This window comes from Curcuma longa, chromosome 13, assembly GCF_044706935.1.
Source record: "Curcuma longa cultivar G26 ecotype Majalengka, Jawa Barat chromosome 13, ITB_CL_G26_1.1, whole genome shotgun sequence".
In the NCBI taxonomy this organism is placed as follows: Eukaryota; Viridiplantae; Streptophyta; class Magnoliopsida; order Zingiberales; family Zingiberaceae; genus Curcuma; species Curcuma longa.
Window position 1 is genome coordinate 6747733 of NC_133873.1, and position 21061 is coordinate 6768793.

Here is a 21061-nt window from a genome sequence, read left to right on the forward strand (position 1 = left end):
TAGAACAATTGACTTGAATTAGTTGTTTTAGTTAACTAAATCATTCAAGGTAGACTTGATACCAATAGATACCGCTAGACTAGTAAGTATCTTTGTGAGATCTCGTCATCCATGATGCTATTAGTCGTCACACTTATTCGTACAACCACACACACACGAGAAAGAAGCCCGCGAACAAAGGTAATAAAATTTATTTATTTACTTATCTTCTTCTTCCTCCTATCCCTTAACATTAGAGGAGGGGAGTAGCTTAGTTAAACTATATTTAAAAAAATTAATTAAAATTGAGGTGGCCATTTGGAAAAATTGCAAAAAGACAAGAGGAGTTGAGAAAGTGTGGAAAACTTTAAAATTAAAAATCAAAAATCAAAAATCAAAGTCAACGCATGCAAATTTGAAATTTTAACAAAGAAAAAAAAAAGGCACAAGTTCATAGAGTAGTAAAATTATTATATATTTTAATAATTACGAAAATTATTTTTAGGATGCAAAATTGAATAGAGTGTGATTTAAATATTTTTTAAAATAGGGAGGTGCAGATTGGAAAAAGTCGTCGGCGGTGATTCACTGATTTGGGAGCAGGAGAAGACCACACTGTGCATGGGGCGGTCGTCGGCGGACGGCGGCCGGGGAACCGCCTCCCATCTGCTGTCGCCGCCCTCGCCGAGCTCGCACAGGAAGAAGAACTTCATGAAGAGGGGATTGTACAAGTAGGCGAATCGCTCCGCCGAGAGAAACCCCAACGAGCGCATCCCCCATCCGCCTTCGTCCGTCAGGGCGGCCACCATCTCCGGCGGCATCTCCGCCGCCTGCTCCGCCTCCACCTCCAGCGTCTCCTGATCCACCTCCCAGAGCCGCACCGTCTGCGGCCGCCAATCCAGCCTCCCGCCACCGCCGCCACCGCCGCCGCCCACCGTCGCTAGTAGTAGTCTCCCGCAGGCGAACGCGACGGACACGTGTCTTACTGTGGGGTCAGGGATTTGGAGTCGGCGCGTCGGGCCCCACCGCTTGGCCTCCGGATCGAACCAGCTGGCGCTGAAGGGCGGCTGCTTCTCCACGGCGTAGAGTCGCCGCTCCGATGCGGCGGCGGAGATCGCCGTCGACCACCGGAATGCGGCCGGCATCGGGTCCGACGCCGCCCACCCGCAGTTGCCGCCTTCCCACACCTCGACGGAGGCAGGGTCGTCCTCGAGGAGCTCGCTTGCGCCGCCCGCCACCACGAGGCGCCGCCCCACGAGGGCCACCACGGGGTCCGTTCGCCAGCTGCGCAGAGGCTCCAGTTCGCGCCACGTGGTGCCGAAGAGGTCGGCCGCGAGGGCCATCCTGGTGGAAGAGAGCGCGTAGATTCCGGCGCCGCCGCCTGCGGAGCAGGGGAAGTTGGACACATGGACCGCCGACCCATCGTGGCCGGCGAAAGGACCGCCGGACGGCAGCGCGACCGAGCGCCAGTTGCGGGAGATGGGGTTGAAGGCGTGGGCGACGGGCTTTCTACCTCCGTGGACGCGGAGCACGAGCCACGGCGCGCCGCGACGGGGAGACCGGCGGGCGGCGGCGAGGGCCGCCGCCCGCCACTGCTTCGAGACGCAGGAAGCGGGCAGGAGATCCAGCGAGGAGATGCGGGCGACGACGGCGTCGAGGACGTCGCCATGGAGCACCCGGTGGGCGGCGTTCCCGTCGATTCCTTGCTCTTCCTCCTCCGCGCCATGCCATGCCGTCTTCCGACCCATCTCCGACCGACTGCTCCTTGACGACTGCAACCGCAAAAGCACCGCCGAATTTATAGAAAACGAAGAACGATCGAGATTCAAGAACAGATCGAATTAAAGCATCTAATTAATGCCAATTCAACCTTCTCCTACAGTGACGATTCTTCAGCAATCACGAGGTAGACGAGGACAAGGCCATTAAATTAAATTAAAGACGGTAGAATTGGACCCAAAACTAAGCCGTCGAGAATATAGGCATATCACTTTCGTGGTATAACTGAGTTACTTACGACGTAGTAGAGTTGTAGAACATGATAAGGATTCGAATCCTGATGAAATCAGGCAATATCCTCCTGCGTCGTGATCAACTGTAATTTCTCGATTTACCTCCTCATTGATGGTCGTGGGACCGAACGTGTGGGGTCGCTAAGGTGACGGATTCCACCTTTTTACAGAAGAGAATATGAGCACATCACCTCCGGGACATAGTTGAGTTAGTAACGATAGAGAGATTTATAAAAAAGAACAAAGATTCGAATTACTTTTTTAATTTACTTTTTCATAAATGGTCACAGGATCAACTGTATGAGATCGCAGAATGACGAGGTAGAGGAGGACAAGGCCATTAAATTAAATTAAAGACGGTAGAATTTGACCCAAAACTTAGCTATCGAGATTTACGACGTAGCAGAGTTACAGAAGAGGGCAAGGGTTCGAATCCGGACAAAATCAGGCAATATCCTCCTGCGTCATGACCAACTGTAATTTTTCGATTTACCTCCTCATAGATGGTCGTGGGACCGATTGTGTGGGGTCGCTAAGGTGGCAGATTCCATCTTTTTACATAAGAAAATATGTGCATATCGCCTCTGGGACATAGTTGAGTTAGTGACGATGGAGTAGATTTGTAAAAAAGAACAAAGATTCAAATTACTTTTTCAATTTACCTTCTCACAAATGATCGGATCAACTGTATGAAATCGCAGAATGACAAATTCCACCAAAGAAAACATAGGTGTATCTTATTAATAACATATTAAAATATTCCATGGGCCCCACAGGACAACTTGGCCACGCGACGGTCCTAGCCGGATGCTCAGCCTGGTTAGCCGTCCGAAAGTCGTTGTGTAGCCAGGTCGAGTGGTCAAGTTGCGTGACAAGACCGTTACACGTGGCGGTCGGTCGTCCTTGACCGAGCGACTAAATTCCGTATGGCGGCCCTGCCCGTGACCGAACAACCTGGATACTCATCCTGGTTATTCAATTTCATTGGGCCACGGGGGCCCGGCTGCTTGCCCAGGGCTGCCACGTAATTAGGTCGTCCGACAAGGCCAGATCGTCTGGTAGGATGCCCACGTGACCACGTCGAGCGGCCAGATCACCCGATAGGGCCCACCACGTGGTGGGTCGTACAGGGAAAGGAATTTTTTTTTATTTTAGTTTATTTTTTAATATGAAAGTACGATACATCCTTTGAAAAATTCCTTTGAGAAAATCTAAGATTATAAGAAAAACAAAAGATAATGACCCAAAACAAAAACATAAAGAAAAGCAAAAGCAAATAATGAAGGGGAAGTCATCGATAGAGGTGACTAACAACCAATACCATTAGATCCATGGTTATTTATATTATGTTAGATATGATGAAATTCACATATATCTTTAAAATGGTATGATAATAATTTTATTGTTGAATTTTACCCAAAAAATCTCATATCAATACAGATGTCTCCATCTTATAATTTCAAAAAAATTTTATGTATTTTCAATGTAGAACTTTGATTATATCCCAACATATTGGGCTTCTGGATCGTCCGTTACAACGGTTTTTCGATTTACTTTGATGGCTGATAAGAAATTTTCGTGGAACTGAATTGATCATCTTTAAGATTAATCAATCCGAAGGGTTGGATACATGATGTCAACTAAAAATAAAGATGTGAATTGGATGCTTTTGACATGTGCAATGGGGGAATAGATTAAGAGGAATAGGACCACTCTAAAGTCTCATATTGGAGTTTCATATGAATTAGTGGAGCAATACATTGTCAAGGTAGAAATTGTTGTGTGTGGCAACGTATCGGTCCCAATAGATTCATTGAGGGCTCAAGGTCAAAATAAACCTCATATCAAATTCTTTTTGAATAATTTTGAGCTTCATTTTGCCTTTTGATGACTAGGCTATGAATTCCTTATATTGGAGGATGAAGAGGTCAACCTTCATCTGTTAGGATTTTATATTTTATGTCAATTCTTTGTTATATTTTTGATCTTTAAATGACTGATCAATTGTAATCCACTTGAACTTTCTTCTTGTGCAAATTCTATATTCGACTTCCAACCGTCAAATGTCTAGTCATCCATGATCAACTCGGACTTCTTATTTGCCAACTTCATGTAAGTCTTTCGATCACTAAGTGTCTAATCAATCATGATTCACTTAGGCTACGTTTGGTAAGGGGTAATCAGGCTTGTAATGTAATCAGGATTACATTACAAGATGATTTACTTTGTTTGGTAACATTTTATAGATGTAATGTAATATAATTGGATTACAAAAGAGGAGCCAAGATATGTAATCTGGATTACAAAGGAAATAGTATGTAATCCGATTACATTACAGATTCTATTTTTATCGTACCAAATATACCCTTCCACTTTATTAATAAAATTAATAATTTTATAAAATCAATAATTTATTAATTATAATTAATAATTAATTATTAATAAACTTAATTAAAATAATTAATAAAAGTATTAATAAAATAATAATTATTAATTATTAAAATAAATAAAAATAATAAAATTAATAATAATAATTATTAATAATTTAAATAAAAATTATTTATTATTATTATTAATTAATAAAATATTTATTAATTATTTTAATAATTTTATTTTATAATTTAAATTAATAATTAATTATTAATAAAATTAATTAAAATAATTAATAAAAGTAATAATAAAATAATAATTATTAATTATTAAAATAAGTATTAATAATTATAATTAATAAAATAATTAAAATAATAAAATTATTAATAATAATTATTAATAATTTAAATAAAAATTATTTATTATTATTATTAATTAATAAAATATTAATTAATTATTTTATAATTTTAATTAATTATTATTTAAACTAATTAATTATTTTAAAAATTTTTATTTTAATTAGTAATTAATAAATATTTTAATAATTTTTATATTTTATAATTAATAAAATTATTAATTTTATTAATAAAAATTATTAATTTTATTAATAATAAAAATTATTAATTATTAATTATTAATAAAATAATTTATTTTAAAGATAATAAAAATAATCTTTATTATTACATTTATTTTTATTTTATTTTAAAAAATAGGAGGGTATTATTGGTATTTTATAATAATAAAAATTAGATTCCTTTCTGAAAATAATGTACACCAAACACTGTAATGTAATCATTATTGTAATCAAAGATTACATGCATTCCTTCAACCAAACATAGTAATGTAATCAAGATTACATTACATTACATTACAAACTTGATTACATTACAAGCGTGATTACATTACGTCGTACCAAACGTAGCCTTAGAGTTCCCGTCTCGAGTCAATTAACACATTGATCAACATCAAAATCCAATGAGTCAATTTGAGTTTAGTTAATTTGATTAACCTTAACTAGAGATTGATTGCACCAACAGAATTGTAACAAAAAGAATAAATTTGAATTCATAAATGACACTAAAGTCGTTCCTAATCTAATTCTAATTTATAAATGTGTAGGTGTCATCTTAGCACAAACTTTGAAAAAAATATTCTCAAGGTTGAAGTAGAGAAAGAAAATATAAAATCATTGATTAGATTTGGTATCCTATTAACATATTGTCATTTGTCAAACAATTATAAAAGTAAACGCTTTGATGTTTATAAGAACAGTTAAATTAATTGAGTTGAGTGGTCAACTCATTGAAAAGACTTTCTTATTTGACTTTTCTTAATAGATAGTCAAGGGAATTCATTGTTTCTTTCTTTCTTTTTTTTCTTTATGTTCATGTTGTTCCAATACGAGATATAAATATTTCATCAAGCGGTTTTGTGACGAGGGATTGAATTTGAATCCATAAACGACGTACGCTAGAGTGGTTTCAGATCTACTATTATTTTATAAATGTGTAGTTGTCATCCTAACATAAACTTAAAAAATATATATATATAATTGTATGAAAAAATCAAGAAGTTTTTTTTTTCGAATGGTCAAAAGGGTGTTTCATTCCCATATAAAATAATATAATTATCCTTAAGTACTATTTTCATTTTTATCTCATCTATATCTCCCACTAAAATCTTAAATTAGTTGGATGCGACAGTTGTAGCTTATAGTTCTAGTAATTATAATTTCATAGTTTCTATATATAACTACAATAATTGTAGCTTATAATTTAGCAGTTATGATTTTGTAGTTATTACAACTAAAATAGTTGTAGTAGTTATGAAACCGTCCTGCTACAACATAAAAATAATATTAAATAAAGAGGATTAAAATTTTTTTGGAGCAGTTATGAAGCCTTTAAATGAAGTTTTTTAGTTTAAGATTGGGTTATTATGAGTTACATCTGATAACAAATGTTGATCTCTAAATAAATTTTGATTTGATATATTGTGCTTCTCATAGTTCAACCTAAAATAAAAGTTATGACATCTCAAAGCATATATAATATTTATAATTATAGCTAACAACTATGAAATTGTATAGCTGCTATAACTATATAATAGTTACGATTTCATAACTGCTACAATGGGCCCCTGATTTAAGATTTAGATGAGAAGTATAAGGAAGAAAAAATAATAAGAATAGTATATCAAAGAGGTAGTTAGGTAATTGCACACGAGGATGAAGGTGCCTTTTATTTAAAAAAAAAAATCAAAGTGAGGCACATCTAGTCCAAAAATAAGAGATGTCATTTTGATTTTTGCCTTAAAATCATTGACTAGATTTGGGTGAATAGTACCTAAGAAATTCCCAATTAAAAGCAACTATCCTGTTAACAAACATAGTGTCATTTGTCAAACAATTATAAAAGTAAACACTTTGATGTTTATAAGAACAATTAAATTAACCCCTAATTAATCAGGTTTTTAAGGGCCTAATTTCTTTTATATGCAACTTTATCAATCATACTCATTGATGATAATGTATTCATATGATTTAGTGCTATTGTTTATAGTGATCAATTTTGTTTTTAATGGTTTTCATTCATCAAGTCAACTTGTCTTAATTGTTTAGGACAAAGTAGCAATGTGAGTTTTGTTGGGAAGAATTTAATGGGTTGATCGTAGTTGTCAAGTGCATACATCGACAATATTTGACTTGGAAATGGAATATATATTGTCTATTATGGAATCATCAATTTGGGGTGGTAACTGTTGTCACTATTTTTTAAGAATTTTTAAATCGAATGTGATAGAGAAGTTTATCATCAAACCATTACACAAGATTAGTGAAAGACGTGTTAAGACCTTATGAGCTAGAAGGGGGTTGAATAGTTTAACTCACTTAGATTTAATCTATGATAGTGAAATTTCTTACGAACCAGTCACACTACAAACACAACTCTAACTTGAATGATTTTATTTGGTATCCGCCTACTTGAGGCGACTAATCCAAAGATCTACTTTCAGCTCACCACTTACACTAAATTCGGACAAATCCGAAGGCGGAGAAATCCTCTTACAGTAGGATTACATTATTGTGCAAGAACAATAAAAAACCACAAAGAAGAAGAAGAAAATAAGTTTTACAATGATCTTGATGGATTTGCTTCTTCTTCTTCTAGATATTGCTCCAAGTTGTGTAGTTGAACACCAGATAGATTCTTCGGCACTTTAGCAAGAAAACTTGGAGCAAGATGGCATGAACAAGACCCATCAACAACTAACTCTCTCTATTTAAACATGTTCAGTTTCTTTTGAGATTAGTCGACTGATTTTTTCATACCAATCGACTGATTTGATCAGTGGCCAATAACGGCTTCTGAACCTTTTGAAATGGTGTCTTCCGTGCATCTAATCCGTGATGCGCTCGATCTTTCTTCTCTTGCCAAGAATCTTATCATCGACCTTCTTGGACTTGATTTGTCTCACATCCGGCCTTCTGACCTGTAAAAACTTTCTCTTGCCAAGAGTTCGTTTCTCGATTTTCTTGGACTTCTCTTTGCCTCACATCCGGTCTTCTTACCTATAAAGACTTTCATGCACACTTGATGCACAAGAAATTTCTCATACTTTGCTCTAAGTTTTACTGATATCAACTATCAAAACTATAATGCATGGACATGATTGCATTAACAATACTGTCACTACAAAAATAATCACATTTAGCGATCAGAATTTCGATCACTAATTAGTCGTTAAACTCGTTTAGCGATTTAACGATCGAACAGCAACTGAAAAAAAATCGTAAAAAATTTCGTCGACTATTCAATCCATCAGTTGACTTCTCTAGACTTAGCTTGGTCTATTGATTATGATTGTTTTCTTTGGATCTTAATTAAGATCAATTCATGAATGAATCTCCAATAACTATGTTGTCAATCAAACATGTAGATGATGATATGGACTTCATAATAGTATGATATTATACCATTTTGAACTTAAATTCTCATGATTTTTTTTAGTTTTAGTCGCATATTAATGAAAATATCTTTTATCTTATAAACTTATACTCTTTTTCATATATTTTCAATGTGAAACTTTAACTGTATCCCAACACTTAGGACTTCATATGTCAGAGCTCTAATAAGGACTTCTTCTTTAGTTAAGACTTCACCTACAGAGAACTTACTTCCTAGACTTTACTTGCCAAACCTTCAGTCGGGACTCCATTTTCTAAGAGCTCACCTCGAGGGTTTCACTTGCGAGAATGACCAAGTTGGATACTAAATAGATCGATTATAACAAAGTTTGGTAGGGATAAAAATGAATAAGTAACTCTAACAACTCTATGGTACGATTAGCATCTTGTAGATTGGTCCAAATAATTTCCAAAACTATAGATTGCTTCTTTATCAATTGAAATTTAAAATTTTATAAATTGACACACCATATTTGTGAAATTACAAATTTGTCCACTTGGAAAACATTTGAGCAAATAAAATTGAATTCCTATATAATTAGATTATAATTTATCCTTTATCAAACTGATAATTATAACATTCCATGCTAACAATTTCTTGCTCCATCGAAGTAATGAACAAAATGAGAAGTTCATATTGTCCTCTTTTTATAGAATTTATTTCATCCGCAAGTAAACTGATCCGAAGTCATCAAACTAAGTAAGTTTTTACGATTAATTGCACCGAAAACTTTTGATGTAAATGAGTTGTGTCGAACAAAGCTCCCCTAGAAGTTTTGACGAGGATGGTAAAATATCACTCTCATAGTAGGTCTTGGATTCGACCATCAATAACTCTAATCAAGTGTTAGGTGTTCATAATGATCTATCTACTTCCAATGGCAAGGCAAATTAACTTTGATATATATTATTTTTTTAGGACTAAACTAAAGTTTAATTGAAAATTTTAAATAATTTTTTATTTCTTTTTATTTGATTCAACTTAATTTTAGTGGGTTTTAAGTTGTATTTGTGCAATCTAATCACATCAATCATTTTAAAAATGTCTTTTTCATATATATATAAAATGTCTTTGCTTGTTTATGTTTTATTGTGAACTTATAAAAAAAACTATATTTAGCTATAAAAAAAATAAATTCAACAATATTTATTTTTATATTTACAATATAAAAGTTCATAAGTTTTTATTATTCTTTTTATATTTTTTACATAACTTTACTTAGTTTAATTTGTTTGTAAAAATAACATGAAATCATATTTTTATAAAATAATTATTATCAATTTATAAGAAATAATTGAAAAGTTTTAATTAATTTTGACATTGAGATACTTAGTACAAATGAATTATCATTATCAAAGAGGTGACATCGAAATGTTTATCTAAGTTTCACTATCATACTTTATGAATAATTCATCCTATCTAATGCAAATTCACAATCATTAAGCAAACAAGGAGTATAAAGTATTTCATTCCAATTTTTTCTAATAAAAAGATTGTCAATCAAATTTCACTAACCAAAGGGTTTACATCAACTCATAAGTAAAGAGAATAAATGGCAAAGATCAAAAGGATGTATAATATATCAAATCGTAGTTTCTATAATTATATGAAGGTTAAGTAAGCTTGGAGAGATTATAGCTTTCATCTGAGATTGAACCAATATAGATTAAAGGGTTCGTCAAGAGTTCTCCTAGCGAAATCACTCCGATGTCTAAGTGATCGTGGTGTTTTGATAATAAGGAAAAATAATAATAAGAGAGGTTGAGTCAATTAGATAAAAGGATCACTCTACCAGGGCATATATCTATCCGTGTGAAAGGAATAGATACGTAGCAGCAGTTGAAGGAGGACATTATCTCGGCTTCGTTGAGATTCGAATTCTTGTCCATTTCTATAACTATGCTCCGTTGTAACGAACTCAACTATGCCCCGGAGGCAGTAGATACTTAACCAAATCATGGGAAGGTGGAGAAGAGAGCCTGGTAAATTGAGGATCATTGCCCATGTCTACTTGTGCTAGGCTGAACCTGATTAATAAAAGTATAACTTGGCCAAACTAAAGGACTCGATCTTGCTGACTTTGCAAGTTGGGAGATCAGACAAACTTGGCAGTGCTCGAGAAGTCGGGAGGTCAACGACTCGACTAGTTGAGTTGGCTCGACAGGTCAGACTGCTCGAGAAGTCAGGAGGTCGACGACTCGACTGGTTGAGTCAGCTCGGCAAGTCAGACTACTCAGGAAGTTGAGAGGTCGACGACTCGACTAATTGAGTTGGCTCAACAAATCATACCGCTTAGGAAGTTGAGAGGTCTGCAACTTGATTAGTCAAGTCGGCTTGGTAGATCAGATTACTCAAAAAGTTAAAAGATCGGCTGATTGAATCGGCTCAACAATTGACCTGCCACATAGCTTCTATGTTGATCGAGTTAAAAGTTAGACTCTTAGTTATCTCCGCATCACCGTACATTCTACTCATGAGAGATAAAATGGACATTCATCCTTTGGATACTTCTATATTTATTAAACGATGAACAATATCTCCAACCTAAAGATAAAGAATAGTCTTTCTATGGAACAATATCAATAAATATGAGAGAGGAAGTAAAGATAGTTGAAGATTAAAAAGAAAAGGAATGAATATAATAAATAAGAAATTAATTTTAGATTGTCTCATAATTTCTAACCCATTGTATAAATAAAATAAAAGTATAAACATATGAGTAATGATTCTCTGTATGAAAATCCAGCAGAAAAATACAGCAGGACAGACACAGGCATAGCAGTGGAGCCCACCTGCATGCAAGTGGGACCCAGCCCTATGTGTCTGTCATGCTGTATTTTCCTGCTGAGTTTTCATGCAGAGAATCATTACTCTAAACATATAGATCCCCACCTATTATTTTTGTTGATAGAAATTGAGTCTTCTCGTTGTGAATTAAATATTCATGAATAAATTTAATATTTAATTTGATAATAACTTATATATATATTTTTAACTCATTAATGTTAAAAAAAACATGAATTATTCACAAATAATGTTCATCAATAAACTCTCACGAATATGATATATAAACAAACAAATTTATATCACCAAACTTAATAATCAATTAAATAAATTTAAAATTATAAAATTTTTAAACAATCAAATAAATTTGAACTAAAAGTTTAATAATATTTAAACGAATCAAATTCAAATTAAACTTAATTAAACATAAACTCATAAAAAAATCAAACAAAACATAAATAATTATTTTAATAATTTAATTTGACTCGATTATCTTATCAAACATAATAAACATTTGAGAACATTTGAGCTCGATTCGAGCCCTAAATGTAGTATTTGGCAATTTTAGCTTAAATACAACATGATCGTCTACTACCATTTTTGGCAGCATCCGAGCACCACCCTGTCCATGGGCCGCTCCTCCACGCACGCCGGTGGCCCAACCCGCTCCCACCGACACCCGCCGCCGCCGCCGCCGCCCGCCGCCTGCTGCTCGCACAGGAAGAACTCCTTCAAATAAACAGGGTTGTAGAAGTAAGCGAAACCACCCTCGCACAGGAACCCAATCGCCGGCAACCCCCACCCGCCGCCGCCTTCCTCGGCCAGGCCAGCTACCATCTCCCTCGGCATCTCCGCCACCACTTCCTCCGATGCCACCTCCAGCGTCTCCTCCTCCACCGCCCACACCCGCACGCTCTCCGCCGCCCACCCCCACCCTATCCCACTCCCGCCCCCCGCCGCCGCCAGAAGCAGCCGTCCGTTCGAGAACCCGATCGCCACGTGGCGAGCGGTGGGGTCGGGCACCCTCAGCGACCGCGTTGGACCCCACCGCCTCGTCTCCGTATCGAACCAGCTAGCCCCGAACGGCGGCTTCCTCTCCACCACATAGAGTCGCCGCTCCGACGCCGCCGCCGAGATCGCCGGCGACAATCTGAACGCCTCCGGCATCGCCTCGCACGGCTCCCACAGGCAGCCTCCTCCGCCCCCGTACGCGTCGCACATCTCGACGGAGCCTGCGCTGCCCTCGAGTGAGCATCCGCCGCCGGCCACCACCAGGCGGGTGCCCACGAGGGCGACGGTCGGGTCCGTACGCCAGCAACGCGGCGGCTCCAGGTCGCGCCACGCGGTGCCGAGCGGGTCGGTCGCGAGGGCGAGCTTGGAGGAGGAGAGCGCGTAGAAGCAAGGACCGCCGGAGAGGGAGCTCGCGAGCGCGGCGACGCGCGGCGCATCGAGCCCGTGAAGGCTGGCCTCCGGCGGGATAGGGACACCCCTCCAGGCGCCGGAGGTGGGGTCGTACACGTGGGCGGAAGCTCTGCGGCGGGACTGGAGGCGGAGGAGAAGGCAGGGCGGGCGGCGCCGGCGGAGGACGGAGGACATAGCTGCGCTCCGCCAGCCTCTGGAGACCCGGGAGACGCGGAGGAGGTCGAGGGTGGAGACACGGGCGACGACCTCGTCGAGGACATCTCCGTCGAGACTAGTTCTACTGAGGCCGCCGCCTCCAGCCGCCTCCTCCTCCGCCTCCCGATCACAATTCCTTGCCATTTCCAGTGCTCGAACTCTCCGCCGGCGAGTGAATTACGATCCGAGCTAATGAAAAGAAGTGCAGTGGATTGTAAGCAACGCAACGCAGGATTGTTGGGACTTGGATTGATAAGGAAAAGACATTAAATTCAGTGTGTTTCCAAAAAAAAATATATTATCTATTGAAAATATATGGATGACTTGTCCGGGCCCACTCAATTTATGCGCCGTTGCAGTTAGATTTTGTCGGATCCAAGTACGTTCTGACACGCGGCTGCAGTAGCTAGCGCGGTCGGTCGGATCGGAGAACTTGTGCATTTATTCGGATAGATTGATAAATTCTAATATAGAATTAGATTTTTGTTAAGTAAAATTTAGATTTATAATAAATTGAAAATTTTAATGATATATATATATAGAGAGAACTAATACCTACACGAGAGATTCGTGCGCGCCCGTGAGCGACACCATCGATCCACTACTACTGTCGTCGCCCTCGCTGCATCGTTCGGCTACAGCCGACTGTTAGCTCGGGCGCGATCGACGCGCCGCTTGCCGGCGCTTCGTTCGACGTCGTCAGATTTCAGTATGATAGTGACCGAAATCCAACGTAATTTGGTCGGATTCCGATCGAATCGCAGTCGGAATCCGACGGAGGACGTGTCAGCGTCGCACGTCGGCCGGTCCTTCCTCGGCCGATCTTCGGCCTCGATTCGATCAGAATCCGACCCGATTGCGCCACTACCGTGGCGCGGCCACTGTCGGCTGCGTGATTTGGTTGTTTCCAGCCAAATTACGCCAGATTTTGATCACTATCCGATCAGAATCTGACACCGGATGAAGCGCCGACGAGGGGCGCGTCGATCACGCCTGAGCACGCGGTCGGCGGTAGTCGAACGGCGCGGCAAGGGCGGCGGCAGTGATGGTGGATCGGCAGTGTCGCGCACGGGCGCGCACAAATCCGTCGCTCATGATATCATTTTCGTATATATATATATTGATAATTCATATATCTAATTTTACGATCCAATTAATTTTAAAAGTGATTGATCCTTAATAGCTAGCTACAACTTCTAGATATACCTCCTCACAAATAGTCATGGGGTCGATCGTGTGAAGTCATTAGAATGGCAGATTCCACCTTTTATTATAATCAGAGGTGATCGGTCCTGCTCAATAGAAATTTTTCTCCGATCGAGATAAATCCATAACAGTCAACATCTCATATTTTTCTTTCCATTAAAAAAAATACTCTATAATATATCGTAGTTGAGATTCAAATCGTGAAATTTAGGGTGTCGTTTAATTTGATAGTCTTACAAGAAAAGGTATTCCGATTCCTAGAGAGCAAACAAAGTTTTTTTTATGTAGATTTAAAATCAAATTCAAAAGAAAAGGCTTTTAAAAAAAACTATGAAAAGATCATTGATATAAGTTTTGCTCCATATTCTTAGCGAATTATTTATATTGTATCAAAACTAATTAAATCAACAAAGATGCAAAAAAAAAAAAATCAAAGTTGACAATATTTCATGTTTAAACTTTTATAAAAAGAAAATTAAAATAATTTCATGAGTTTAGACTAAATTAAAAACCTTAACCAATTTATATGTAATACTTTATTGACTCATTGGCAAATAAAATGCAATAATTTGATCTATTAATCAAAACTCATAGCATAAGAGATATAGTCTAGAATTAATAATTTAATATACCTTATTTGATCACTTTTAATGAAAGATAAGCCAAACAACTATTAGATAAGTTTGTTGAAAACAATTGGAAATTTTGAAAGTTGGTGATTATGTTTTTTCTTAGGGTTGGCCACTAATTCATGAAGACTACAAACTTGATATGATGATGGCTATTAGAACTCATTGGTTCTATAACTAATATGAAATATAAAATTTAAATGTAAAACTTTAAAATGAATAGAAGTAGGTAAATATATGAAAATGTTGATTCCTATTAGCTCAAACCACTTTGGACATCTTAAAGATCTAGAACCACCAAGTGTTGCCTAGGCCTTAATGTTAAATATGAATAGAGTTTGTCTAGGTCTCGAATAGAAAATTATTGATTAAGATGATAGACAAAAGACATTGATACCTCCTTTATCATTGAGTTAGCTTGAGTTAGCTAGTGTTGTTCCTATGACAGAGAGAACATTTTAAATATTCTATTATATTATTATTTATATTTAAATATAATTTATTTTATTATTATTAATCAAGCATCTTTTATCTCTCAATTAATATGTATATTTATTATAGTCTTACATCATCTAATTAAAGTATTTATTGATGATCTAAGTACATGTCCATATTATTTTAAATGTATCTTTCAGAATTTTTTCTCAATAAGCACAATTTTGATTTTCTTTCTAATATTTTTATTTCTCATTCTATTCATTTTTATTTGTCTACCTATCTATCTTAACATTTTCTGCTCATGTGCTCGATTCAAAATCTAACATTCAGCTCTAATACTACTGGATATTGATCCCCCTCCAGCATAGTAGAATCAACTTACATGATCTGACTCCATGTCAGTCAATCCAACACATGTGGTGCTAGCACTACTCCTGACCCCAACACCTCTCATCGTAGGTGATCACGTCACTCGACGGTCCGAGCACCTCTACGACATCCTTAGTGCTCGGTAGTTCAAGCACCTTCCTCCATAGTCTCCATAGTGCTTGGCAGCTTGAGTATCGGTCCTATAGAGCACCCTACATGACTCAACGTCTAAGCTCCATACATATCTTGCCCCTCCGAGCCTCTTCTAACCTTGACTTGGCATTCTGATATCGCCTCCCCTAAACTTCCAAGGACTTCCAAGCTAAGTTTTCCCAAATTCTTGATGATTGTCTCTGTGACCTTTCCTGAGCATGGTACCTCATCTCGTCTGCTCCTAACCATCTCCCATCTACCCCATAGTATGAGATATGTCCACAAGGTAGGGGATCTTCTCCGCCGCTCTAACTCTCTCGTTAGTTCTTCATTCCATTTTTTCTTCTGGGCCCTTACTTAAACATCAAAAGGGCGTTGCCGAGAGGACTCTTACCTCCCTATGACACATGAGAAGAAGCTTCATCTACAATGTCCAGTGAGGCGGCAAATTTTCACCTTTTGTACGTATAACATAGTAGGTCCAACTATCGTTTTATAAACTTTTTCTTTAAGTTCTAGAGGCATGCATCTTACAATCACAAAGAACATTTAACATCCTCTTTCATTTTCAATCATTCTATCCCTCTTTCCTTTTACAAAGTGAACTTAGATATTAAAAAAGCACTCGCATAACCTTTACTATATGAAAACTATTATTCTTTAATTTTGTTATGGGGTTAAAAGGATACGGACGAGGTTAACCAAGTCCTAACAGGTGATCAGATCAATCGCACCCGAGGAGGCACGGGAGACCTCATGTAACCCCTCCTCGCTCGCTCTTCTGGGGGGATGAAGTCCACTTCGGTTCGGTCACGCCCCCTCCTCCTCGTGCACCATGCTGGGGGATGAACCGAAGTCCACTTCGGTTCGGTCACGCCTCCTCCTCCTCGTGCACCATGATGGGGGATGAACCGAAGTCCACTTCGGTTCGGTCACGCCCCCTCCTCCTCGTGCACCATGCTGGTCGGTTAAGTCCACTTCGGTTCGGTCACGCCCCTTTCTCTTCGTGCACCATGCTGGGGGATGAACCGAAGTCCACTTCGGTTCGGTCCCCTTCTCTCACCCGCTAGTTCCCAAGGGCCACTCCTCCCATCATTTGTTATAATGATCCCACGTGTCCTCTCACTTATTTCATCACGACACGTGTCTGAGGGGACTGCTCCTTTCTTGCAAGTCAATGCCGCCACGAGCCCACTAAACAGGTCATACCTCGGACCATACCCTTAGACATTCTTTAGGACACATTCATAACGTTGATGGAGCCCTCCGGGTCATGTCAGGGATATGACGTTTCAGAATCTCCTTCCTTAAGAGGGTTAGTGTTCCAGTGGAGAAAGGTACGCGCGCACAAACGAGCTCTTACAATTTTTCTCTTCTTCTTCCTTAGCAGTTCCTCATCTCCACTGACTAACTTAAGCATCGGAGTGGTCGCGCCGGGGAGGATCCCCGGCCCTCCATCTCACGTGCTCTTTCTTGCAGGCTTACTATCCACCAGGGAGGCAGATCTTGGACGGGGTGCTGTAGAGTGAGCTGGTCGTCTCGCCCGAAGGCGCATCTCAACAGGAACAAATTTCATTATCGATCACTTCCTAAAATATAGGTTATCTTTCAGATGTCATTTTCCTAAGATATCAGTTACAGACGCTTCTTGTCTTTCATGGTGTTATTTTATCTCTGGGAGTGAAAGATCATGAAGATGATCAATTGCACTTGCTGTTCTTATGCGAATACTTTTCTTCTAAGTTGGTAGTCTTTGAAACACCTTGAACATGTCGAAAATGCTAAGGTTTTTCTTCCTGTCCGTTATTCTGAGATGTTTCTGGTAGGAAACTGCATCAGTATTGTTCTTATCTAAGATTGTGATACGGTGAATCAGCATAAGGCGACTATTGAAGAGGTAATGTTGTAGACTTTGGCGACGAAGAGAACTACAAGCTGAGAATGAGGAAGGTGTTGAAATATTTGTAACACTTAAGCAGATGTTAGAATGGGTGCTGAGGGGGTTTAGTGAGGCCATTCCAACGCTTGAGGTAGCACAAGGGCTCTGGGAGAATGAAAGCAGTGGAAAATATGGAAGAAGAAGAAAATGAATGTGTTCTTGTGCATACTTTCTTCTTTCTTCGTGTGAGTTTTTTTTCTAGGATTTATATAGTTATCAAAAAGCATCTTCATATCACAATAATGAGAGATTAGATCCGTCCATCATTATATGCTTCTCCATTTGATTGATACCATGTGTATGTGGGAGAACCTTTAGGAGGTCAAGTCTAACAACTACATAATTGTTTCTCCATCCAACCGTGGTGTTACGTTTGAGAATATTCATAGTAGCTATCAGTGGGCTACTCATAAGATGTAAGCTGAAGGAGTTTGAGAAATCTAAACCCTCTAGAATTGAAATGACCAAGCTAATAGCGTCGAGAAGTCTGAGTCCTCAGGAATTGGATAAACCGCACTGATGAAGTCAAAGAGTTTGAGTCCTCAGGAGTTGAGTGAACTGAGCCGATGGAGTCGAGGAATCTGAATCCTCTAGAGTCGAGGAATTTGAGTCCTCTAGAGTCGAATGAACCGAACCAATGGAGTCAAGAAGTCTGAATTAATCTTCTTGAGTCAGATGGACCAAGTCAATAGAATCAAGGAATCTAAGTCCTCTGGAGCCGAGTGGGCTGAGCCGATGAAATTGAGGAGTCTACATTTTCTAGAGTTAGATAGATTGAACTGATGAAGTCGAGGAGTTTGAGTCCTCTAGAGTTGAATAACCACTTTGGCTACCACTTAGACTTGAATTTTGACCTTCATCTAAGTTTGACTCTTGATATTTATCTAGACTTAACTTTTGACTTGACTCCTGTATTAGGTCTCTCTTTCCACCATATCAAGTATAATATTCGATCACCATCGATTCTCTTTTTTATAAACTTTTGTATGTATAACATAATAGGCCCAACTGTTATTTTATAAACTTTTTCTTAAACTCTAAAGGCATCTTACAATCACAAAAAACATTTAACATCCTCTTCCATTTTCAATCATTTTATCTCTCTTTCCTTTTACAAAAATGAATTTAGATATTAAAAGCACTCGCATAACCTTTACTGAGGATCAAAGCAGTGTGAATAAGCCAATGAGAAGACATTACAATGAGAAAATTTGATTCTAGTATTTGAAGAAGTTGAGATGTTTCTTTGTTATTTGAAGAGATGATCAGATTAAAACAATGATGAATGTTCTTTCAGTGATTTGATCACATTTTTGCAGATGCATAAGCAGGCAGAATTCTTGACTCTGCGCAACAAATTTCAATTCTTTTTTATTGAAACATAAAGAAAAAGGAGTAAGAAACAGAGTTTCTGATGAGTTTTTGTTTCTGTTGTTGTTTTTGCTTTGATTTTTCGCCGAAATTTAGCTACTGATTGATCTGTTTGTCGTGTTGTATATGCAGATGGAAGATCGGAGGGTGGAATTTGTGGTTAATGGGCGGGGGAGGAGTAGAAGTCACCGTCGTGGTCGTCGTAGTAGGAGGAATCCGGCGAGGAGGCGGCGGCCGCGGCGGCGATCGGAGCTCTCGCCGGTCCTGAAGCGTGCGGCAGAGCAGGCACGTGGATTGCTCGTGCTCCACCCAGAGGTCGAAGACGTGGCGGCAGTTGCTCAGCCGCCGGACCTCCTCCTCCGCCGCCGCCGCCAGCTCCTCGTACGGCGCCGCCGGGAGCGCCCCTTGGATCAGCCGCCTTGACGGCGGCGGACGCCGAAGAGCGGGGCGGAGTCCGGGAAGAGGGCCTCGGTCTCGATCATCTCCCCGAGCCCGACGGCGTCGAGTAGCAGAACAACGTGAAGAACAAACTGCGGCAGCTGTAGGTCGGAGTAGGCCGCTGGGAATCCCATTAATCCCGACCAAACTCGCCAAATCCAACAAGATCGATCGAGCGAGAGAGCGAACTCGAAGATTTGCAAAGATTTATACACAGCGGCGGGGAAAGATGAAGACGCGGAATGAAGACGCGATGGTCGTGGGCCAATCCAAGATATCATCGTTCACTGAAAGGGACTCCTCGCTACAGTCCTTCGACGGATGCCGTCCCCTTTCTCCGGCCCCGGCGGTGCAGCCGTGGCGGCGAACGGCCAGTCGGATTCGCCGTCGGTGTGATCTTCGGCCGGAGGAGCTCAATTTCTGTGCATTTTGACCTCTTCCCCGTCCTTGCCCACGTGAAATTTGATCCTGCAAGCTGTTCTATCAATTTGGCTTCTTAATTGTTAATAGATCGAGAGATTAATGAACAACAATCATAATAGCAATGATACATCTGGCCATGTGCGAATGGTATTTGGCTCAGTGTTCATCGTCAGCGCGGGTCCGGTCAAACTGCGCAGGAATAGTTGGACAAGTAGCTCATTGTCGATTCCCATGGCCTGTAGAGTTCCGACATACATCCTGCCTTTTGAAGCTCCGAGATAAGCCTCTTTTTCTCCTATTTCGTCATGCATCTGGAACTGTTCCGTTATAAACTCTAAGGTGCAAACATAGTCTCACATCTAAAGTATATGGAAAAGATCATGGGGTTAAAAGGATGGAAAGTATCTCCATTGGTATGAGGCCTTTTGGGGAGAGCCCAAGAATAAAGCCATGAGAGCTTAGACTCAAAGTGGACAATATCATACCATTGTAGAGATATTTTGATTCCATCGGTACTAACAATACCCTCATGCGTCGTGATCAACTGCAGTTTCTCGATTTACCTCCTCACAGATGGTCGTGGGACCGATCGTGTGGGGCCGCTAAGGTGATGGATTCCACTTTTTACAGAAAATGATAAGTCGCAACTAGGGCTTTTTGCTCCTCGGTCCACCCGACTTACTAGGATTTCTCACCTGGTGTCTGGTCCTCTTGATTCAGACACGGGAGCATCCACTTCCTTTGTTTAAGGTTCAAATCACATGGTTAGATCTGGATCATGACTCATTCGGCGATTAGTCCGGTGAAGAATGGTCTCGCTCTGATATCACTTGTTAGTACCGATGGAATCAAAATATCTCCACAATGGTATGATATTATCCACTTTGGGCCTAAGCTCTCATGACTTTGTTCTTGGGCTCTCCCAAAAGTTCTAATACCAATGGAGATACTTTCCATCCTTTTAACCACATGATCTCTTCCATGTACTTTAGATGGTGGCGGATTCCACTTTTTGCAGTAAATGATACACGAAGTTGCCCCTGAAGCATAGCTGACGCAGCAGAGTTGCAGAAGACAAGGGTTCGAATTCTGACGAAGCTAGGCAATACCCTCCTGCGTCGTGATCAACTGCAGTTTCTCGATTTACCTCCTCACAAATGGTTGTAGGGCCGACCGTGTGGGACCGCTAAGGTGGTGGATTTCACCTTTTACAAAATGATACACGAAGTTTCTATCAATACGAAATCTCAAGAATGATTTATCATACGGTGTTATTTTCAAAATCTAAATATGTGAACTCCAACTCATGCGACAGTAATTTTATTGTTGCAACAACACTCCCCTTAAAATTGGAAGAGTCTTGGT

General features: G+C 39.4%; 2 protein-coding genes and 1 pseudogene across 2 annotated transcripts; all 3 read right to left on the bottom strand.

The window, feature by feature from the left end:
• Nucleotides 1-452: 452 nt before the first annotated feature.
• LOC141844579 (F-box/kelch-repeat protein At1g23390-like) lies at nt 453-1855 on the bottom strand. The gene is made up of 2 exons (XM_074732621.1): nt 1850-1855; nt 453-1751 (listed from the first exon to the last, which is right to left on the bottom strand). The coding sequence occupies exon 2, from the start codon at nt 1725-1727 to the stop codon at nt 510-512; it is 1218 nt and encodes a 405-aa protein (XP_074588722.1). The 5' UTR covers nt 1728-1751; nt 1850-1855; the 3' UTR covers nt 453-509.
• Nucleotides 1856-11704: 9849 nt separating this feature from the next.
• On the bottom strand, nt 11705-13324 carry LOC141843960 (F-box/kelch-repeat protein At1g23390-like). The gene is made up of 2 exons (XM_074731968.1): nt 13290-13324; nt 11705-12890 (listed from the first exon to the last, which is right to left on the bottom strand). Exons 1-2 carry the CDS (start codon nt 13322-13324, stop codon nt 11705-11707), a joined length of 1221 nt encoding a protein of 406 aa, XP_074588069.1.
• A 5671-nt stretch (nt 13325-18995) lies between these two features.
• LOC141843961 (brassinosteroid-responsive RING protein 1-like) lies at nt 18996-19407 on the bottom strand (annotated as a pseudogene).
• Between the last annotated feature and the right edge of the window lie 1654 nt (nt 19408-21061).